At 44.2% G+C, this 24105-nt stretch overlaps 1 protein-coding gene and 1 long non-coding RNA gene across 4 annotated transcripts; one reads left to right on the forward strand and one right to left on the reverse strand.

Annotated features, from left to right (window-relative positions):
• Positions 1-1089: 1089 nt before the first annotated feature.
• Positions 1090-23963, reverse strand: LOC122684200. Of its 3 annotated transcripts, XR_006337949.1 has the most exons (4): positions 23831-23963; positions 2423-2573; positions 1920-2012; positions 1160-1214 (listed from the first exon to the last, which is right to left on the reverse strand). It is a non-coding gene; the product is annotated as an uncharacterized LOC122684200 (long non-coding RNA). The 3 variants fall into 3 exon arrangements; XR_006337948.1 differs by having other exon boundaries at positions 1090-2012; XR_006337950.1 differs by lacking the exon at positions 23831-23963 and adding an exon at positions 10437-10534 and having other exon boundaries at positions 1090-2012.
• Positions 10425-24058, forward strand: LOC122684199 (CASP-like protein 4A1). The gene is made up of 2 exons (XM_043888189.1): positions 10425-10534; positions 23831-24058. Exons 1-2 carry the CDS (start codon positions 10466-10468, stop codon positions 24056-24058), a joined length of 297 nt encoding a protein of 98 aa, XP_043744124.1. The 5' UTR covers positions 10425-10465.
• The last annotated feature ends 47 nt before the right edge of the window (positions 24059-24105 follow it).

Here is a 24105-nt window from a genome sequence, read left to right on the forward strand (position 1 = left end):
GAACTGGCAAGCTTGAGACCCAAGCAAGCCAGTGGTGCAGTTCCAGTGTGAAAGCAACCTGAGAGAGGATTCCCTCTCACTTAAGGGAAGTCAGTTTTTGTTTTATTTAGGCCTTCAACTGACTGGATGAGGCCCACCCACATTATAGAGGACAATTTGCTTTACCCAGAAATTCACCAACTTAATGTTAATCTCATCCAAAACATCCTCTAGGTTAACACCTAAAACTAACCACCACACAGGTAAAACACAGGGGAGGTTTGTTAGTCATTACACCACAGAATTCCAGTTAACAGCCCAGGATTTATCATGGAGTGAGGCTGAATTCATGGCATAGTTCTAAGAATAACTCTTAAGAGCTACTCACAATGAACTGACCCTGACCACAGAGGGCAATGACCAAGAAGAAGGAGCTCAGGCTGGCTACGTCTCCTGGCCAGCATCTGTTAGGAGCCGCCCTCCCAACAAAGGTCCACTCTGGAGAACCAGAGCGGGTACGCAGGAGGCGTGGCCTTATATACCATGGAGGTTCGTGCCAGAACTTGGTCCACGAGAAGAGGATGGACCGTGGGTCCCGTCTCAGGCGTGTCCCAAAATACTCTCCATCCTGGTCTGCATCACCCTACCCTAGAGCCTGCTTACATCTGCACTGGCCCTTTGTTGGGAAACTGGATAAAATCCTGTCAAATAAGCCTAGAGGGATCATTAACCTTTGATTTAGTATTAGGAACTAGTCAGCTCTGTGTTGACGTAAGATGCTCTGTTTATGAAAGACAGCTGATCAGTTACTCTTGTAAGGAGTTTGAAGAATAGCCTCTCAGTGATGGAAAAACCAGCAGCTCTCTTATGCTCCACATTCACCCTGAACATTCCAGTCCCCCCTGAGCAGACATCTTAGTCCTGTCCCAGACCAGTTTAATACTTAATCCAATTGTCAAGGACTGTATTGTGTCCCCCAGACTCACATGCTGAAGTCCTGACCCCCAGTACCTTAGAATGTGACTGTATCCTGAGACAGAGCTCTTTTTTTTGGTATCACTTTTACTTTTTATTTAAATTAACTTATTTTCCTTTTTATTTTCTTTTGGAGTATGGTTGATTGAGATGGCATCACCGACTCAGTGGACACGAGTTTGAGCAAACTCCAGGAGAGGGTGAAGGACAGGGAAGCCTGGCGTGCTGCAGTCCATGTGGTCGCAAAGATTCGGACGCGACTTGGCAAGTAAACAATAGCAACGATAGTCGATTTACAGTATAGTATTAGTTTCAGGGGTACAGTGAAGTGATTCAGTGATACATATACATTTATCCATTCTTTTTCAGAGTCTTTTCCCATTTGGCGTATTACCGAATCTTAAGTAGAGTTCCCTGTGCTATCCAGTACGCCCTTGTTGTTTAGTTTACATACAGTAGTGTGTATATATTAACCCCAAACTCCTAATTTATCCTTCCCCCCACCATACTAAGTCAGACGAGGAAAGGCAAATATCATATGATCCCACTTATATGTGGAATTTTAAAAAATGATACAAATGAACTTACTGACAAAAATAGAAGCAGAATCGCAGACTCTAAGAATAAACAAACTTATGGAGACAGAGCCTTTTAAAAGGTAATTAAGGTACAATGAGAGCACTAATCCCCCCTTATAAAAAGGGGGTAAGGACAGGGACACAGGCCAAGGGGTGACCTGTGTGAGGACATGGGGCATCGAAGAGCCCAGGAGACAGACCTAAGAAGAAGCCAACCTCACCCACACCTTGTTCTCAGACTCCTAGGGCTGAAGGGGGAGCAGAATGGAGAAGAATCGATCCCAACACTCTGTTAAAGCCCGAGACAGCTCTTATTTCTCCCCAGTGCCACCCCACACACCCCATCCCCGACCCCCAACCATTTCCTGATGGGAAAAGCTGCCAAACCTGTGCAACCTGCCCGGAACAGGAGCCTCCCCACTTCTGGTCCAGGCTTGGAGATTCTATAACGTTGCTTTCAGTAGCAGCTGACTCCATTAGCTGGGGTTGGAGGGTGGATGAGAAAGGATTTCAGTGGGTGCTTTAACATTTTACTCTTACTCATTCAACAACCCCGCACAGACCGCCCTCTGGTGCTAAGCCCGCTATGAGCTGGGGTGTAGAACCAGCCATGTCCCCAAGCTCAGGTGCTCTGTCATCGACCTGCAGAGCCTGTTACCCTGGAAGATGAGCGGTTCTGGAAGTGCTGACAGCCAAGGCCTGAGGCTACCCAGAGACTAGAGTCTGGGGTCAAAGGCCGGAACCCAGAAAGCTGGGGCTTCAATCTCAACCTCCACACTGCTGACAATTTAGGCCAGGTAACTCTCCCGCTGGGGGGCTGTCCTGTGTATGTAGGATGTTTACCTACCTCCCCGGCCACTACCCTCTAGATACTGGTAGTCCTCACCCACCTCCAGCTGAGACAACCAAAGATGTCTCCGTTTGCTTGTTGCAGGTGACGCTACCCCGGCCCTTCCGTGTTCAAGTCTTCTCAGCCTCAGTGCCGTCCTGGCCTGAAGCTTGGTTGGATGAGCTTACAATTAGCAGCAAGACAAATAACCTCTAAGAGAGATGAAAGAAGTTCTTGGTAACTGTTAATAAGAAACAGACAAACAAAAATAGCTGGAGAAAACCTATACATTGGAACAAAGTTATGCTGAATGATGACAACTATCTGGGAAAAACTGTGCCTGCCAAAAAGAAAAAGATGCTAACATCATCATCCACAAGTTTCTCAATTTAAAGGGTAAACACAGTTGTGAAAGATTACTAATGTCCTTTGGGAGGTATGATTTGAGCAGCTGTGAGCAAAACACTGAGGCATTGGGCAAGCTGGGAAACAGGGCAGTGACCTAGTTTCTTTTCCTTTCTTGAGACATCAGTGGTCTGATGAAAGAGGGAGCTTGCACACACCCCCACCACCCCTTTGATGAGAACCATCACTAGCTGGCGCCTGGGGCAGGTACAGAGGAAAGTCAGTCGTGTGAGTCGGTGTGTGTGAAACAGGCCCTGGTCCCACCGGGGATGGACAGAGAGCCAGAGAACAGTCATATTGAGTGGCCCGGCCATACACTCCACCCTTACATACCCCGCACGACCCTACACTCTTGACCCACCCCTCTTCCGGGACCTTCCTGGAGTCAGGTATGTAGGGGGCGCTGCAGCCAGATACAACAAATACAGCACAGACAGCGGCAGCCAAAGAGAACCAGGAGTGAGTGACCTAGTCTGCTCAGAACCCACGTGTGCCAGGATGTGGGCAAATTTTGGAGCCAAGTGCTTACTGGGTCAATGGAAAGGGAGTCAATAGCAGCGGTGTCCTGTTCAGTTATAAGGAAGGTAAGGGCCACCCGTGCTTTTCACCAACCCAGAGCCACCCCCACGTGGAGCGGCAGGCCGGCTTTAAAAGAAACATTCTGGGACTGCCTTGGTGGTCCAGTGGCTAAGACCCTTCGCTCCCAAACACAGGGGGCCCAGGTTCAATCCCTGATCAGGGAACTAAGTCTCACATGCCACACTAAAGATTTCACATGCCACAGTGAAGATCCCGTGTGACGCTACTAAGAGCTGGTACGGCCAAGGAAATATTTTTCAAAGGACAAATAAATAAAAGAAACCTTCTGCTGCAAGGCACAGCCAAGACAAATAAAGAAAGGAAACTTCTGGTGGTCTAGCAGGAGTCAGCACAGTACCTTTTCTATCACCCTAGCTATGTGGAGTGCCATTAGAGGTGGACCCCCATTAGGTGTTTCCAAATAAAAAGCAGTTAATCCCACCAGTTGGACACGCATGTCCAGAAGCCAGCCTACTGCACTCCACATAGCTCAGCCTGGGGGGCTCACGGGCATCAGTTATACAGTAAGGCTTACCGATGGGATTCCTTCCGATATATTGGCGTGAAGGACAGAAAGACGGGGAGAGTCTTTCCCCCCAGTGGACAGTAGTCCCCACGTAGTCAGAGTAGCCGGGTCAGTTTTTCATGGGAGCCCAGAGGAGGCCAACAGTGGCATCTCGCTCTAGACCCAGCAATGAGATTCATTGCAGAGCCAGGCCAGTGTTGAAGCTCAGCCCTGGAACAGAGTCCCTCCCTCAGGCTGAGGATGAAACAGAAGACCTCGAACAGTCACAGCACAACCGGGTTTTCTATTAGGGGAAGACCGACAGGAAAAGAGGAGAAGGCAACAGGAGAAAAGGGCGGCAGAGGATGAAATGGTTGGATAGCACCACCGATTCAACTGACATGAACTTGGGTAAACTCCAGGAGACAGCGAGGGACAGGGAGGCCTGGGGTGCTACAGTCCATTGGGTCACAAAGCGTGGGACACTTAGCAACTGGACAACAACAACAGGAAAACAACCACATATAATAACAACAGCAGCAGCAACAATTATTTACTGAGCACCTATGTACCAGAATCTTCACTGATTGATTTTGGGTTTTTTTTTGTTTTTTTTCTGGCCATGCCAGGGTCTTAGCTCCCCGACCAGGGATCCAACCTGTGCCTCCAGAAGTGGAAGTATGAAGTCCTAACCCCTGGACCACCAGGAAATCCCCCTAATTGGTTTTGTTTAACTCTCATGAATACTTTACCAATTTTTGCAGATAAAGAAATTGAGATTCAGAAAGATTAAGTAATCGCCCCAAAGTCACTGAACTAGAAACAATACAAGATTTAAACCCAGGTCTGTTTGACCACAAGAGCCATGCTTTTTCCACTACACCATGCTGGTTCAGGGAGAATAAATATAATAGACAGTCCAGGTCAATAACTTTCCAGACTAACACACATTACCCCCATCCTTCTATAGAGCTCTAGACAGATGCCCACAGCCCACAAATGGTCAGGGCAAGATCACTAACCATTGCCCCCAACAGCTGAGTCACCTTACCCTGAGTCAGGTGTATTTGCTCCCAAAACAGATTTATGCCAAGATTCACTTATTTATTAGTCACTGAAATTATGTAATTTAATTAAGTAGTATGTAAACTGATAAAATATGAGTGTGAAAAGAAAGGTAGTTATTTTCATGAAAACTAAATTGAATGCTTTGTGAAGACAATAAAGATGACCCACTAAAAATAACTACTGATCGGTTAGGTGCGGACAAAATAAATATACAACATTGGGAAACTCATGAATCAGTTAAAGGATCAGAATGCTGTTTTGTGTCTGAGTTCCCACTCCACTTCAGAGAACTGAACATGGAAAACACAGGCAAAGCATCAGTTCTGCTGACTGTTCATCTGAAACCTTTCAAATGAATACGTATTTGTGTGTTTAAAAACCATTGTTTAAGGTAAGTATGTGACATTGTATTCTGACTCCAACTTCCTTTTTATTGAAGTATTTACAATACTTCAATTGTTGATTTACAGTATTATGTAATTTTACAATATTATGTTAATTTCAGGTGTACAACAATGTAATTCAGTCCCATATACATATGGACACAAATATATATATAACTTCTTATATATATAATTATATATAATATAACATAATAGATAATATTAATATATTATATATAATAATATTATATATAATATATAAATTATATATAGTAGATAATGTTATTATATAATATATAACATAATAGTATATAATAATATATGTATATGATATATAATATGATATAATATATATTTATATACAGTATATATTATATAATATATATTTATATCATATATTATAATATATATTAATTATAATATATAATAAATTGTAATATATAAATTATATATAAATTTATATAACTTTATATATAAATATAAATAAATTTCATATTTTATTTTGAAATAAATTTCACACTCATATTTTATAAATATATTCATATTTATATATTATAATATATATAAATTATAAATTATATTTATATTTTATTTATAAATTATAAATTTTATTTATATATAATTATATATAAATTTATAAATAGTATATAAATTATAATATATAATAAATAAATTATAATATATAATAAATATTTCATATATTTACATGAATATATGAATATAAATATATGAATTCATATAAACATATGAATATATAAAACATATACAATATATATATGTATATATATATATTTCTTTCCTATTATAGGTTGGCACAAGTTATTCAATATATAGTTCCCTGTGCTATACAGTAGGTCCTTGTTGTTTATCTATTTCATTTATAGTAATGTTTATCTGTTAATTCCAAACTCGTAATTTATCCCCCCTCCCAACTTTGTCCTTTGGCAACCATAAGGTTTCTTCTATGTCTGTGTGACTCCAACTTTTCAATTTTTTCAGTTCAGTTCAGTTCAGTCGCTCAGTCGTGTCCGACTCTTTGCGACCCCATGGACTGCAGCACGCCAGGCCTCCCTGTCCATCACCAACTCCTGGAGCTTGCTCAAACTCATGTCCATTGAGCTGGTGATGCCATCCAACTATCTCATCCTCTGTCGTCCCCTTCTCCTGCCTTCAATCTTTCCCAGCATCAGGGTCTTTTCCGGTGAGTCAGTTCTTCGAATCAGGTGGCCAAAGTACTGGAGTTTCAGCTTCATTTTTTTTTTAACATATTTATATATTTGGCTACATCAGGTTTTAGTTGTAGCAAGGGGAATCTCTGCTGTATCATGCAGGATCTCTAGTTTGAATGCACAGACTCTGTAATTGCAGCAGGCAGGCTTAGTTGTTCCAAGGCATGTGGGATCTTGGTTCCCCAGCCAGAGACAGAACCCAGGTCCCCCTGCACTGCAAGGCACATTCTTAATCACTGGACCACCAGGGAAGTCCCATGACTCCAATTTTTTTTTTTTTCGACTCCAACTTTTTAGATCACATGCAGTAAGAAGACATTGACCTCTTAGTGCTAAATGAAGAACACATTATCTCTGTGATCACACTTTGGAAGTTGTGTTTAAAGATTCTGGTCTTTGAAACATAATATCCATGTTGTTAAAAATTGGACTTTCCATTGGCCTGCTTTCCTTGCAGGTTCAAGACTAAACTTTTCAAGTTCAAGGCAGAGATTTGTGTTTCTTTTCTTGTTTTCCTGGAACAGGATGCTATCCCTCAGTTTTCAGACTGAATTCCAGGGGAGAAATCCTCAGCGACAGGATGGTCTCCAAAACCAGGAGAGAAAAGAGTCTGCTTTAAACAACTGCCAGGCAAGACAGTGGTGGTCAGGTAGCAGCCTCGCCTCCACCAGCACGAATCTCCCACCCCACCACCACGAACAGTACCAGAAACTCCACACTCCTGCAGCTCAATCCCTGGAGAAGTCAGAAGCCACAAAGAGCTTAGTGGAAGAGGAGGAACACAAGAGCAGGGCTGAAAACCTCCATCAGCTTCCCACCTCTTTCTCCCACTGCAGGCTTGCTAGCTTCCCACAGGTTTGTGCTGAAAGAATAGAGTTCCAATCTTAAACCAGGGTTTTGTAACATAGGCCTGGACACTCAAAGATTGTGCCTGTGTAAGGGAACTCTCCTGCACTGTTGGTGGGAATATAAATTGACACAACCTCTCTGGAGTACAAAATGGAGGGTCTTTAAAAAACTAAAAATAGAACTACCATATGACCCAGCAGTCCCACTACTGGGCATATACCCCGAGAAAGCCATAATTCAAAAAAACACATGTACCCCAATGTTCACTGTAGCACTATTTACAATAGCCAGGACATGGAAGCAACCTAGATGCCCATTGACAGATGCATGGATAAAGATGTGGTACAATGAAATACAATGGAATTTTACTCAGCTATAAAGAGGAATGAAATTGGATTGCTTGCAGTGATGTGGATGCACCTAGAGTCTGTGATACAGAGGGAAGTAAGTCAGAAAGAGAAAAACAAATATAGTACGGTAATGTATATGTATGGAATCTAGAAAGATGGTACAGATAAGCTTATTTGCAGATCAGGAGTAGAGACCCAGATGTAGAGAATGGATATGTGGACACAGAGAGGGAAGAAAAGGGTGAGACAGATCGGGAGAGTAAGACTGACAATATATTCACTACCGTGTGTAAAATAGATAACTAATGGGAAGCTGCTGTATGCCATAGGGGGCTTAGCTCAGGCTCTGTGATGACCTAGGGGTGACATAAGGGGGTGGAAGGGAGGCTCAAGAGGGAGGGGATGTATATATACATACAATGATTCACTTCATTGTAAAGCAGAAACTAATACAACATTATAAAACAATTATACTCCAATAAAGAAGGCGGAGAAAGAGTGTGCCTGTGTTCTGACTTAAAGTGATTATCTAACTTTTTATTATCTAAGAATTTTTTTTAAAAAATGGCAATGGGGACAGCATTTTGGTTCAGGGGTAAAGAAAAAAACAAACCTCCCAGGCCAATGTAATGACACAGCTGGGGACAAAAAGAAAGTCACTTTATTAGGACATGCTATGAGTCATTGTTACTCAATGTTTTGGTAATACATCACTGCTACCTTGACCAGAAATCCTCCCATGTGTCTGGAGGATCTTCGAGTGACCTGCAGATTTCCAGCACCAATTTGGATATTTTCCCCTGTGAGTCATTTTGGTGGGGATTTTAGAGAAGAAACTTTGCTCATGCCAGCATTTTGCCTGAGAGTATCCATCCCCGGGATTTCCCCAGCAGTCTAGTGGTTAAGACTCCACCTTGCATGCAGGAAGCATGGGTTTGATTCCCTGGTCAGGGAAGTAAGATTCCACATGGTGCACAGTAAAAAGGAAAAAAATGACTATCCATCTCCAATCAGCCCAAATGTGATCTTAGAATTTAGAAAGGTGGCTCAGATGGTAAAGAATCTTCCTGCAATGCAGGAGACCTGGGTTCTGATCGCTAGGTCTGGAAGATCCCCTGGAGAAGGGAATGGAAAACCACTCCAGTATTCTTGCCTAGATTATTCCATGGACAGAAGAGCTGGGCATGGGATTGCATAGGATTGCAAAGAGTAGGACATGACTGAGTGACTTTCACTTTATGCAGTTACAACTTAGATTCTTCTAGACATGTAATGGCTTCCTGAGTTGTTTTCAAACTTTACACCAATTCCTTTAGAAAAGTATTAGTAAGAGTAGCTGCTCTGACAGACAAGCGCCCACTCCCCCAGGGTTTACATTATATATTCCAGGGTTCGTGTATATATTCCAGGGTTTGTGTCCCCGGCCTCCTCTCCAACGGTGGGCAGGTGGGAAAGAGAATGAGAAAGGCTGTAACCGGCCCAGCCTGGAAATGTCAGACATCCCCTGCCCACAAACTGTTATGTGGAGTTCACTCTTGCAACTGCATCTGACTGTAAGAGAAGCCAAACCAAGTAGGTGACTTCCAGGATGAGGAAGAGGAGGAAATGGGCTTGATGAGTATCTAACAGGTGACTGTCACACACACAAATATATATATTAAGGATTCTGGTAATTGTAATAAATGTGAAGATGTCAGTTAAAGAACTTCCCTGATGGTCCCGTGGTTAAGACTTTGCCTTCCCATGTAGGGACACGGGTTCGATCCCTGGTCAAGGAGGTAAGATCCTGCATGCCTCGAAACCAAAAAACCAAATCATAAAAGAGAAGCAATAATGTAACAAACCCAATAAAGACTTAAAAAACATATATTCGATAGATAAAAAGGATGTCAAGTAATATTCACAGGATACCAAGAAATATGATATTTCTACTAGTCACATTCTAAAGATTTGAGAAGTGCAACCAATGCACACTTCAGTTGAATGCCTACATTAGCCAATTGTTATGATCAAGGTTTGATCAAAGACAAACGGCACCATCACAGAATGAACCTTTGAAATTCAAGAATACGAAGTTTTATTAAAAATGAATAAAATTATCCTGTTACTAAGACAATCAGGACTTCCCTGGTGGTACAGTGGATAAGGATCCGCCTGCCAACACAGGGGACGCCGGTTCGATCCCTGGTCCGGGAAGATTCCACATGCCTCGGAGCAACTAAGCCTGTGAGCCACAGCTGCTAAGTCTCTGCTCTAGAGCTCGAGCTGGGAAGCAAGAGGAGACATCACAAGAAAGAGCAGCCCCGCTCACCGAAACTAGAGAAAAGCCCACACGGCGACGAAGACCCAGTGCAGCCAAAAATAAATGAATAAATCTTTAAAAAAAAAAAAAAAGGAATATTAAGTATTAAGTAGGTAACTTCAGGAAGACAATTATGTCCTCTTGAGTCACTAAATGTTTATATGCATTTAAGCAATGATAGTAAATAAGGGAGATGTATTTAGCTCCTTTAACATTCTTATACGATGAATATACATTTATACAACTGCCTGATAAAATTTCAGTAAACACAGAACCTAGGAAGACTGCCACCCCACGCCACAGTTAGGCACTCGCTAGAGTTTGAAATTAATCTGAAAAACACGCCTTAGTAACATGACAGACGTCGTTACCGCGGTTGGATGTGGTGGTAACCTAAGCTCTTACACAATCACTCCTCCAGCACGAGGTCAGGGATGGCCCAGATGACCCTGAAGACAGCTCTTGACTCCAGTTTTCCACAGGCCAAGGCTGAAGCCAAGTACATAGGGGAGTGTAGATAAATACCTAGGTCAAAGTCATACCATGGTTTATCCTTTAAAAACTTATTATATTCTTGCCTCTTTCTAATGCCTTCTAGTAAGATTCCTATACGGAACAAGCACATGGATCTGCTGGCTTTGATCCTGTATGTATTGCTCATTCACTGTTTCCAGTGTCTCAGAGGCCTGCAAACACTTCTTACCCTCACCTGTCCCTTCATCTAGAGGCGTGGTCCCCTTTTCAGCATCGGGACTTCTGCCTGGGCCCTACTTGGATGTAACCAGCGGGTACCACCACGTGTCTCCCCCTCAACCCTGCATCACTACTGAGCCCCGCTCCTAGAATGGGCCTCTGACAACACTTGTTCCTCTAAACACATCTCAGTTCCCTGTGCTTTCTGGACATGGCCTTGGACAGCCTAGTGTTCCTCATTAAGAAAGACTCTGGGGGACTCCCCTGGCGGTCCAGTGGCTAAGAATCTGGCTGCTAATGCAGCGGACATGGGTTCGATCCCTGGTCTGGGAAGATCCCACAGGCCACGGAGCAACTAAGCCTGTGCCCCACAGCCACTGAGCCTGCGCTCCGTCCTCCACAACAAGAGAAGCCACTGCAATGAGAAGCCCACGCACTGCAGCTAGAGAAAGCCTGCGTGCAGCAGCCAGCACCCAGTGCAGCCAAAAATCAAATAAATAAGTAAATAGTTAAAAAAAAAAAAAAAAGGCCTGGGGCCACTGCAGCCCCTCTTACCTTGCCTCGTAACCAAACCTGCTGTCACTGCCATGTGTCTGTTCCTCCAGTGGGACAGAACCACGACTCAACCTTACTGGATTGTTTGGCTATATTCAGCGTTTATTTCTTACAGAACAAAAAGAAAAACTTCCTCTGTATCTAAGGTTTCTCCTACTGAGAGGGAGGCTTCTTATTCAGCTCAAGGGTTTACAGGCAGAAAATAAGGAATTTCCAAGTTGGGGACACTTCATCATAATATCCGCCTGATGAAGTGAAACATCCAACAAAGGTCCGTCTAGCCAAGGCTATGGTTTTTCCAGTGGTCATGTATGGATGTGAGAGTTGGACTATAAAGAAGGCTGAGCACCGAAGAATTGATGCTTTTGAACTGTGGTGTTGGAGAAGACTCTTGAGACTCCCTTGGATTGCAAGGAGATCCAACCAGTCCATCCTAAAGGAAACCAGTCCTGAATGTTCATTGGAAGAACTGATGCTGAAGCTGAAATACCAATACTTTGGCCACCTGATGCGAAGAACTGCCTCATTTGAAAAGTCCCTGATGCTGGGAAAGATTGAAGGTGGGAGGAGAAGGGGATGACAGAGGATGAGATGGTGGGATGGCATCACCGATTCAATGGACATAAGTTTGAGTAAACTCTGGGAGTTGGTGATGGACAGGGAGGCCTGGCATGCTGCGGTTCATGGGGTCGCAAAGAGTCGGACACGACTGAGCAACTGAACTGAACTGAGTCACGTGCTTTGCAGTAGCTGGGCCATTACTTTGCTGATGGTTTCTATTTTTGCATATGTCCCTAAGGGAAGCCTGTTGCATAGGTTTGGGTGGACTCTGAAATCAACTTAAATTCATCCAAGCTGATAACCCTTTGATATTGGTGCTAATTATTGAAACTCTGTGCCTCAGCTGTCCCACCTGTCAAATGGGAGAAACACGAGCCCTTACCTCGCTAGATGTCTGGTTGTGAGGAATAAAACAACATGTGGAAACATCCAGCAAAGCATTATAAACAGTTTCCCACCTCTCTTTCTGCCTATACCCTTCCCTCACCCCCATATTCTTCTTCTCTCCAGAAACCCAGCCAGACCTTGAGCTTCTCTGAGTCCCCCACTGGGTGATGAGTCCCATACAGACTTTCCCCATCCCAAGAGGAATTAGCCTGGCTTTGCACTGGAACACTCTAGCACATTCCATCTGGGCTTCACCAGTCCCTTCTTCTGACTGCACACCCCCACCTGCCCCGCCCTAGTTGGGCCTGGGTAATGATTTGACCTTGACTTGGTTTTGACCAAAGGGCTTGGAGGCACAGTATTTCCATTTTTGCTTTTGGTTCCTCACTAGGTGGTGCTCTTTCCCAGAAAACTCTGAAGCATTTCCTGTTCTGCAATCTGTTGAAAAGTTGTACCAGATGACTGATTCCAGTGCCCAGGTGGTGGGGTAATCCAGCCCTGGTGTGGCTCCAATTAACCACATCCAGGCTCATCGGGGTTCAGATCAGAAGCCCATGCAGGAGTGAATGGAGGAGAGAGTGGTTGCCATCCGAAGGGTCTCTGTCTTGCTGGGCTGCCCCTTCCCAGGTGCTGGTTATAGGGAACAGGCTTTTGTTGGGGCCTGGGGAGGCATGTTTTGTCTATACTTTCCAGAGTGCCTGCTTCTGGGGTTTATGTGTGTTTGTGTGTACTCAGTCAAGTCTACTCTTTGCGACCCCATGGGCTGTAGCCCGCCAGACTCCTCTGCCCAGAGGGATTCTCCAGGCAAGAATATTGGTGTGGGTTGCCATTTCCTTCTCCAGGGGAATCTTCCTGACCCAGGGATCAAACCTGCATCTCTTGCATCTCCTGCATTGGCAGGTGGATTCTTTACCACTAGTGCCACCTGGAAAGCCCCTGGGGTTTATGCTGCTGCTGCTAAGTCACTTCAGTCGTGTCTGACTCTGTGAGACCCCTGGGGTTTATGAAGCCAAAGCAAAGCCAAGGGTCCTAAGATGCCCAGCCAATGTGCTTGGCTGTGGTTTTGCATGCAACGTCTGGGATTTTTAGTTGTGCTTAGCAAGAGTAGCATGGAAATGTATGTCTACTCCATTTCCCCAGGGGTGGAGCTCTCCTGGAATTGCACTAGTGAGACCAAGTCTCCTGAAAACTGACTTGTCTTGCTGAGTTCATGATTAACCTCTACCCAGACCCTGATTGCCTTGCTTGTCTCCTCTGCCCTCAATTCCTTTCTTGTCTCCTCTAATCTCAAGCCTGTGCTGACCAAACGCTAACCAACCAGAGTCAGATGGCTGAGATGGTCGTGTCGATGATGGCGTTAAAGTGGTAACGTATCTGCTGTTGTAGATCTCGTCGCTGATGGACACACTCGGGTGGTCTCTCTGGGGCAAGGTGAGTTCACAGACCCTGGAGCCAGGGACCACCTGGCCAGAGAATGGAGACATTCTGATCTCCAAAACCACGATTTAGAAATGTCACAAGAGGGACTTCCCTGGTGTTCCAGTGGTTAGGATTCCACCCTTCCAGCACAAGGGGTGCAGGGTCCATCCCAGGTCAGGGGGCTAAGATCCCACATGCCTCGCAGTGTGACCAAAAAAAAAAAGAGAGAGAAAGAAATGTCACAAGATGATGATTAACCCCGGTTTCCTTGTTTTTTCCATTTAAAACACCCCTAACTCAAAGACCAAGATGGAGTGGATCTGAGGCTTGTCTCCGACTCCCTTGCCTGATTTCCTCCAAATTAACCCTTATGTTGCTGTAAACACCCTCTGTTAGAGTTTGGCTTTCTGCACTGTGGCCACACGAACCCTTGCTCAATTATATTAGAAAAGCAAAATGGTTTTGATGGGTGGCTGGGAATCAACTAGGAGAAAAGATGAACGTCTGGACTTGACTGGCAGACACAGATGAGTGGGATGCAGGAAAATAGTTCGGAGGTTAATAAAGGCAGGAAAGAGCAATGAAAATAAATCTGACATTGGTCCTAACAGACCTCAGTAGCAGGTGGTCAGCACGGTCAGTATTAGAACAACTGCCCAGAATCCAGCACATTTCTCTTGACAGAAGAACAGACTAGCAATTTGTCTTGGGGAATCAGGCATATGGTTTCCATGTGGACTGTCTCCTGAGCTAGTAGGTCTTTAATAGAAAAAGGAAATAAAGCTTTTCTTTTTAAAAATTGGGGTTCTGTGGTAGCTCAGTTGGTAAAGAATCTTAGAAGAGGTTTCACTGAGTGTTTGACCCAACAGAATCTATCTATTGCTCCCATAGGTTAAACCCAGTTGGTGAGGCTAAACAGAATAGTATTTTGAAAAGTTCTGGAAATAAGGTTCTCCAAGCCTCTTACATTTTTAATGTACTGAGGTCTGTGTAAGTTAGATTTTTTGAAAGTGAATAATGGGATTTAAATGTCTGTTTTACCACACTGCTAAACAATGAGGACTTGTAGTCATAACGTGCTGTCAAAACAATAATAATAAAGCAAAATGCCACAGGAAGGTCAATTATTTTGATGTGTGGGTAAAGGAAACACAGTTCATATCTTACGACTTTGAATGGTCAACTCTCTGCAGGTGAATTCCTTTATCATATTATATATATTATACATACATATAAAGGAATTACTATGTACATATATGTACATAGTACATATACACACATACATATGTGTGTATGAGAAAAACCTACTTTGTTGGTAACTTTCCATTTTCTTTAACTTGTTTATCATGCAAATACCCTTTTTCTCTGTGTAAGTCAGCATGTGTTTTGCAATGGGTAACAGGAATCCTGACGGACGGTGGTTTAAAACATTAAGGACATTTTTATTTTACTTCATGAAAAGCCCGTCAGCTGGCAGTCCTTGGTTTAGTTTGGAAGCTTACCAAACTAAGATCCAGGGACTTTCCAATCTCTGTTTTCCCACTTGGCCCTCAGGGTCAGGGTCATAAGAGTTTCTACAGAGGCGAGCATCGCGGCCTGTCCCAGCCGGTCACAAGAAGGAAGCTGGTGTGGGGCGGGAGTTGGGGGGGGCGGGGACGGACACTTTTTCTCCTGACACGTCTCTCTCGTCAGAGGGCAAAGTCTTTCTCAGAAGCCCCAGAAGACATCCTCTGGTCCTGGCCAGAACTGGTCAACTGCCATGTCTGCCTGCAAGAAGACCGAGTGTCCTGTTTTATAAAGACCATGATGCCCACAACTGACCGGGGTTCTTAGCAGGGGCGCCCTGCTCCTCTGGAGGTACTGGAAATACAGAAGGGGCACTGTTGGTTGTCATAGGAAAAAAAAAAAAAGAGGTGCTACTGGCATGTTGTGGATTAGTTTAAGGATGCTAAATGTTCTAAAACACACAGAACCCTTCTACACACAGAACAAGATTTGTCTTAATGCAAAATACCAATAGCAGTGCTATTAAGAAACACTGGGCTCATACCAACGATCATTCACCCCGTGGGCTGAAGGTATCACGACTCGAACACAATCTGGGGGCCGAGAGCAAGAAGGAGAACATGGCTCCCGGCAGAGGTGCCCTGGTACCCTGGTGGGGGTCAGCAGGAGGGTGCTTAATCGTGCTGGCAAGTTGAATCCTTTTCAGAAAGTACGGTTACTTACAACGAATGGAGAGCAAGACAGGGAAATCAACTCCAAGGGTCGCCTTTATTTTTCCTAATGAAGAGATTTCCCCGTGATTGGACAAGCCTGTTTCCAAGAACAAGTGAGTCTGAGTTCCCCCCACCTCTAATATCTCTGCTCCTTGCTCCCACCAAGGATTCAGAATGACTAAAACCCAACTGTATAGCCACTATTTGGAAGATAAAATCTGCTTTGAAGACTGTGTACCTAGTACAATAGCAGTGGGTATCTAATAAATATTTCTTGGGTCTATGACAAAATAAAGTGAAAGTGTTAGTCACTCAGTCGTGTCCAATTCTTTGCGACCCTGTGGACTGTAGTCCACCAGGCTCCTCTGTCCAGTGAAATTCTCCAAGCAAGGATACTGGAGTGGGTTGCCGTTTCTTTCTGCAGGGGATCTTCCCAATCCAGGGATCAGAACCTGGACCTCTTGCATTGCAGGCAGATTCTTTACCATCTAAGCCCCTAGGGAAGCCCTATATGACAAATATGTTGATTCAAATCAATACAAGGAAGCAAAGCCAGGAAAAGCATTCAGCATTACATTCAGGGAGATAGATACAGTGAAACAGAATTTGAAAAATTGTACTAGTAAAAAATATGATAGAAACCTAATTATAATATATATACATGTATTAGAATACCATGGAGTTCTTTGTGGTCTGCAAAGACAATGAAGACTTAATATCATTAGCTTTAATGGTGGTTACAAAATGTGTTAACTAAGACTGAAGGATTAGATTGGGTTGGCATATTCTCAATGCGGCTCACAGAAAAATTGTAAGAAAGTCAATGTAGAACCCACTAGCTTAGAAAATTCATCTACAAAGCTTGGTTTAGCTCCTCTATGTGTAAAACCACAAACCTCTATATTTGAGCACACAATTAGTTAAAGTAAATAATGTGTTTAAAGCTAATTGCTAGTGAGGAATGGCAGATAACCTGGTAAGGAGCAGAAAGACCACTGAAGACAGAAAGGATGGACGAAGCTAAGGAACTGACTCATGGAAGAGCAGACGAATGATATGCTCATGGTGAAGGTCACATGAGCTCTGAGTTCAGGAGCGCTTCTGTGGATTGCTGCTGCTACTTCTCCAAGGACTAATTTTGCCCATCTCCAGGCTCCCTAAACTTCTTGGGTGCCAAAGATAAAAAGACAAACTTACTGCAAATATCTTTTTCCATATATATTTTAAAATATTGATTGATTTACTTGGCTGCACCGGGTCTCAGCTGCAGTGGGAGCGATCTTTTATTTGAAGCAAGTGGCACGTGGGATCCAGTTCCCTGACCAGGGATGGAACCCTGGCCACGTGCATTGGGACTGCAGAGTCTTAGCTACTGGACCACCAGGGAAGTCCCACAAATACCTTTTCCTTTTCTTCTTCTGGTTTCCCTATTAATACTTTATTTGGTGGCTCCTAAATCAAAGTAGGAGGGTTCTAGGTTATGGGCTGAGTAGCAGGCTGATGGGAAAGAAGTGACCACTTTACTTAAACCAATCCGAATCAATCACATGTGCCATTTAAAACAATATTATGTAAGTAACTTTCTTCATGGGCTTCCCTTGTGGCTCAGTTGGTAAAGAATCCAGCTGCAACCCGGGAGACCTGGGTTTGTTCCCTGGGTTGGGAAGATCTGCTGGAGAAGGGAAAGGCTATCCATGCCAATATTCTGACCTGGAGAATGCCATGGACTGGATAGTCCATAGGGTCGCAAAGACTCAGACACGACTGAGTGACTTTCACTCACTCACTCAACTTTCCTCATTCTTTTGACATCTCATTTGAAATTGCAGCTTGAAGCTGGCTGCATATTGACACTGCACTAGGTTTAACTCGGGTGCTCAATAAAAATTTATTGTTTATAGTTTCACAAAGTTTTTGGGGGGGATAATTAATTTGGTAGCACCGTTAAACCTGCACTACTACTGTTTCTCCAGTCCTTACTGTAGATTGGAGGTTGTCCAACCATTCCAGATTCAGAATTTGACCAGTTTAGATGGTGACCACCAGGTGGCACCACGATACAAGCATGTTCCCTTTGCAACTGGATCACCTGTGGGGTGATCCTTCCGTGCCTCATGAATACTCCCATTTCCCAGCAATCTGTCGGCTAAAGGCTTTATTTTCGCTTAATATCTTACAGTTTTATCTGTCAATTATATCTCATTAAGGTTAAGGGTGGGAGGAAACTTTTCAACTGGTTTTAAAGACACAAGATTCAAATTCTTATTCCATGAATGCAAGTACTTTACCTTCAGAAAAATTTAAAATTTATTTTTTCCTGGGACCTCCTTAGTGGTCCAGTGGTTAAGACTCTGCACTTCCACTGCGGGGGGCACGGGCTCAATCCCTGGTCAGGGAATTAAGATCCTGCATGCTACTTGGCATGACAAAAAAAACTTTCTTAATTTGGACCTTTCTTTTCCTTTTTTTGGTTCACTGGGTCTTCATTGCTTTGTGTGGGCTCTTCACTGTGGTTCCCAGACCTCCAGTTGTGGCACACAGGCTTAGTTGCTTTGCAACCAAGGGATCTTAGTCTCCTGACCAGGGATCATACCTGCATCCTCTGCATTGGCAGGTAGATTCTTAACCACTGGACCAGCAGGGAAGTCTCAGATCCTGCTGTTCTTGGTCTAGACTTTAACAGATACCACCGAAGTAACACAAGAAAAGATTGTTTTAATGACGTGCAGTTTCATTCATTCAACAAAAGTACACCTGAACATCGACAATGCAGCAGGCCCTGACCTGGGCACTTGCGCCCTAACTTCACAGCAGAAATGGTCCCCTGTTTAGAGTGGGAAGGCACCTGCCTCATCTGACTGAAATATGGCCAGGAATTAGCCATGATTTGCAGAGGGAAGTCCTGTCAACACATAAAGGTTTTAGTCCATTGATAATCCTTCCTGAATCAATTGTTTCTTTAACACTTATTTTTATTTATTTGGCTGTGCCAGGTCTTAGTTGTGGCATGTGGGATCCAGTTTCCCGACCAGGGGTAGAACCTGAGCCCCCTGCATCAGGAGTGCAAAATCTTAGCCACTGGACCACCAGGGAAGTCCCCAATGATTTCTTTATTGCATTAACAGTTATCTTCTAATTACCTCCTTTATTCTGTATTTACTTGCTAGTACCCTATTGTAAGGAAGAGTTTTTTTCTCATCCACCCAGAGTGAACCACATTATTCCTTTTTTTTAAAAAAAGGCAGGGCAAATACTATTTTTACTTTTAACAACTAATATTCATAAGAAGCTGGTGTAAGTCATTTCCAATGATGGAAAACCAGCCCCGACCCCCTGTGTCTCTTATCAAGTGTAACTGCAGAGTCATAGATTTTTATCTGTTCAGTACTTACAATCAATTCTAGTCATTTTATTTTAATGTTCATTCGTTCATCTGGCTACATAGGGTCTTGGGTGCAGCAGGCAGGATCTTTGTCCGACCTTCATCACGGTATAAGGGATCTTCAGTTGTGGCATATGGGCTCTAGTTCCCTGACCCGGGATCTAAACTGGGTCCCCCAGCACTGGGAGTGCAGAGTCAGCCCCTGGACCACCAGAGAAGTCCCCATAGTCTTCTTCTGATGCTAAAATTTGCCTTAAATTTGGCCTGTGGGAGATTCTTCAAGTTAGTTCCGATGTCTTTTAAAAATTTACTTCTGAAGACTGAACATACCAAAGCACAGGGCCAGACCAAATATGAAAAAAGAAATTCTGACCCACAACGTGCAGCAGCCTGCCCAGGAAACCAATCCCCTTATCTCTGATAACCAGCCCCAGAACCAGCCTGCTGTAAGTCACAGTTGGAAGAAGTCAGGCTGCTATCACAGTAACAATCCAGGAGGGTAAAGAATAATGTATGACAATCAGCTCAAAATGGCCCTGACCTAATTAAAAACTGACAGCTTCTCTAATTTTTGTCCCCACTTCCAACTTAGAACCAATCAGAGAAAGCCAAATAAGCACCCCTAAACAATCATACAGGTAACCCTGCTTCCGGATACCTGCTTCCAGCCTCTCTGTGCCAACAGCCTCCAGCAGGGCATGCTGCTGCTGCTGCTGATGCTGCTGCTAAGTCGCTTCAGTCGTGTCTGACTCTGTGGGACCCCATAGACGGCAGCCCACCAGACTCTCCCGTCCCTGGGATTCTCCACGCAAGAACACTGGAGTGGGTTGCCATTTCCTTCTCCAAAGCATGAAAGTGAAAAGTGAAAGTGAAGTCGCTCAGTCGTGTCTGACTCTTAGCGACCCCATGGACTGCAGCCTACCAGGCTCCTCCGTCCATGGGATTTTCCAGGCAAGAGTACTGGAGTGGGGTGCCATTGCCTTCTCCCCAGCAGGGCATACCTGAAGCCATTCTTTCTTTCCACTATGAAGACCTCCCACTCCTCTGCCTGCCTCTGCCAAAATGCAAGAGGCAATGACTTGACTCTGACTCTGAAGAAATAAGACTTTACTTTTCTCATTTGGCTGGTCTTCATTTATTTCCACACATTGCTGAAGTACAATTTACATACACATGAGGATAAAATTTATATATAAAATATAAATATAAAATTTATATTATATTACATTAAGTGCACCCATTTTAGTTGTACTGTTGGATGTATATTGACAAACCTATATATTAGCTGTGCGTGCACGCTCAGTCACTCAGTCGGATCGGACTCTTTTCTACCCCATGGACTGTAGCCTGCTAGGCTTTCCTGTGCCTGGAATTTTTCCAGGCAAGAATACTGGAATGGGTTGCCATTTCCTTCTCTAGGGGATCTTCCCAACCCAGGAATCAAACTTGCATCTCCTTTGTCACCTGTATCACAGGCAGATTCTTTACCACTGTGCCACCGGGGAAGCCCGATATATTGAATTATCACCACTGTAATCATGATTTAGAATATGTTCATCACCCCCAGAACTCCCCCATGTTCCTTTCCAACCAATTCCTGCTCTGTTCCACTCTGAGCCAAGCATGGACTTGACTTCTATCCCTATCAATTAGTTTTGCCTGTTCTCCTAAGTCCTGTCGACATATCTTTATTAGCCTAAGCAACACCTTTACTAAGCAACACCTTTTCATTCATTCATTAACGTAATGTCTCATTCATCTTGCACTTCCCCTGTTCCACAACAGGCATCAGCCAATTCTCCAAGGAGCTCCGGTTCTATTTAGTGGGAATGGAATTTGGAAACCATGAGGGATGTTCCCTCAGCGTTACTCTAAGGTGGCCAGTCACTGTGCTCACCTGGGACACTTCCGATTTTAACACAAAGTGCAACATCTTGGCAAATCCTCTCAGTCTCTGGGAAGCTGGGACAATTGGTCACGGCCCAGTGCTCCTATGCCCTTTTGGGGCACAAAACTAGTAAATCTGTTTTTTAAATCATGTGCTCAAATGGATATATCCAATTTAAATATATGTGTTGTGTGTGTTTACTGTGTTCAGTCACTAAATCGTGTCCAATTCTTTGTGACCCCATGGACTGTAGTCTGTCAGGCTCCTCTGTCCATGGGATTCTCCAGGCCAGAATACTGGAGTGGGCTGACAATTCCCTCCTCCAGGGGATCTTCCCAACCCAGGAATCAAACCTGAGTCTCCTGTATTGTAGGTAGATTCACTACCATTGAGCCACCAGGGAAGACCCTTACAGGTTTTTTCTGAGCTTCTTTGATCTTATATTTGTATCTTATTTTCTCTTACAAAGTCTTACACACGAAAACATTAAAATATTTATATTACCCAATATACATAGCTTCAAAACCACAGAAACAATATTACCATTAATTATAAACATCTGATTGAAATTGAAGATTCTTTTGTAGTTTTTTTTCTCATCCTAAGCCATCCCACCAAGATAATTCTCTTAAAAGTACTGTGTCCAAAACGCCTGTGGAATTCTTTTCTCCATGTAACACAGTTACATGTTACATTAACATAGTTACACTACCAATGTGACTTAGAGTTAAGCTTAATGTGCTATAAACTTTGAGTTTACTTTTTAATGTTTATGGGACAACTTCCAATTTTTCAAATAGCCTGGGACATATTTCAAGGTAACAGATATCATCCTCATTCTGTTTTTCTGGCAGCATTGTATTCCATGGTATGGATATATCGTGTCTAACCAGTTCCCTATTAATGGACATTTATTTCCAAACTTTTGTGATGACACTGTCACAAGTAACCTTGTCCACATGTTCTTTCTGTATGTGAAGGTGTATTTTCAGAATAAAGTTAGGGTTAGACTTTGAACTGCAAGACCTAAGAATGAGTGCATACATAATTATGGCTGTCCATAGGGCTTGAATCATTTCCCTATTCCCACCAGAAAACTTACAAGGACTGTTTCTCCATAGCCTTGTCACTTCAGTGTGCATTTCCATTATAAGTGAGCACGAACAGTCTTTTCTGTTTACCAGTCATTGCTGTTTTTCTAAGTGGAATGTCTACTCAGGTCCTTGCCCGTTTTTCTTTTCAAATTTTGGTCTTTGACCATCTAGAGTATACTTTGTTGTCATTCAGTTGCTAAGTCGTGTCCTGTGCTTTCCAACCCCACGGACGGCAGCACGCCAGGCTTCCCTGTCCTTCACCATCTCCTGAAGTTTGCTCAAACTCATGTCCTTTGAGTCAGTGATGCCATCCAACTGTCTCATTCTCTGTTGTCCCCTTCTCCTCCTGCCCTCAATTGTTCCCAGCCACAGGGTCTTTTCCAAAGTGGTGGCCAAAATACTGGAGCTTCAATTATCAGTCCTTCCAATGAATATTCAGTTGATTCCTTGTAGGATTGACTGGTTTGATCTCCTTACTGTCTAAGGGGCTCTTAAGAGACTTCTCCAGCACCACAATTCGAAAGCATCTAAGCGTATACTGTACTCTTATCCTTATAGATCACCTCATTCTAGAACACCTCCTTTGGGGATAAACGGTTTTGGTAAAGCTGGATAAGGGGAGCCCAGTGGAGAGACTATCTGACCTCTCTAGTGAGTGCAAGAGTCTAACATCCGCCAGGCAACACCACGGTTCTGTGATAGTCCAGATGGTCGCGTAAGGGAGGGTATCTGAATTAAAACTTGTATTATAGGGCTCCTTAGGGGCTATTTATTGGCTCTCATCCCTTATTCAACTATCCTGTACGACGACAGGGGAGGCCGGTGACTTAAATGCAGCGTCTCTGGATCAAAAGGACCCCCACCGTGCCCTGATATAGATAATACCTTAACGTTTCAGACAGTGAGCCTGTTGCTAGGCCTAGAATGAAGTGGACTTTGTAGTCTCTTGCAGTGAGGGAGAGTGTATTTTATCCAAGGAGGGACAGAAAAACGTGTGACTAGAGGGTAGAGTCGGACAAGGCAATGGCACCCCACTCCGGTACTCTTGCCTGGAAAATCCCATGGACGGAGGAGCCTGGTAGGCTGCAGTCCATGGTGTCGCTAAGAATCGGACACGACTGAGCGACTTCACTTTCACTTTTCACTTGCACGCATTGGAGAAGGCAATGGCAACCCACTCCAGTGTTCTTGCCTGGAGAATCCCAGGGACGGGGGAGGCTGGTGGGCTGCCGTCTATGGGGTCGCACAGAATCGGACACGACTGAAGCGACTTAGCAGCAGCAACAGAGGGTAGAGTAAGCCATGGAAAATTACATTGTTACTATTGCTCGCCACTCATGGCAAGATACTTTTTGAAACAAATCAAACGAGACAAAAAGAACTCAGAAGGTTCGCCCTCCCCTGGCTTTTGAGTTAGCAAGGTGCCCCTAGAGCAGCTGACAGAGGTACAACCTCCATCTGCCAGACAATAGTTCCCGGGTTTCGCCTCGAAATTTCAAGGAGCGTTCGAACCAAGCGTCCACTTCCCGACGGAAGAGAGGGCATCGGTTTGTAAATTATCAAAACCTAGAACAACGGCGCTTCGCGACGTCTCGACTGACCGCACTCGCCGCCTAAGGCCGTCCTCAGGAGACATGCACCTGGCCCGCCAGCGCGCGGAAGCATCACCGCTGGGCGCTGCACCAAAGGGCAGCCAATCACGCACCGCTTTCGCCCAGATTCCTCCGCCGGAGGCCGCGCCGCAGCCGCAGGTGGCCCGGCGAGCGCGTCCTCCACCAGCGCCGCCAATCGCGACCCCCGCCGCCCTTCCCGTGATGCCCCGCGGCTGACCTGCGACCTCGCGGCTGGCCCTTCCCTGAGGCCGGCTTTTCTCCCC

Source organism: Cervus elaphus, chromosome 26 (assembly GCF_910594005.1).
Source record: "Cervus elaphus chromosome 26, mCerEla1.1, whole genome shotgun sequence".
Taxonomy (NCBI): Eukaryota; Metazoa; Chordata; class Mammalia; order Artiodactyla; family Cervidae; genus Cervus; species Cervus elaphus.

Excerpts from the sequence above, each read along its gene's own strand:
- LOC122684199 (XM_043888189.1), top strand. The coding sequence starts at position 10,466 with ATGGCCCAGATGACCCTGAAGACAGCTCTTGACTCCAGTTTTCCACAG. Across the intron at positions 10,535-23,830 it reads CCAAGGCTGAAGCCAAGTAC|CGCACTCGCCGCCTAAGGCC; the intron begins ATAGGGGAGTGT and ends GTCTCGACTGAC.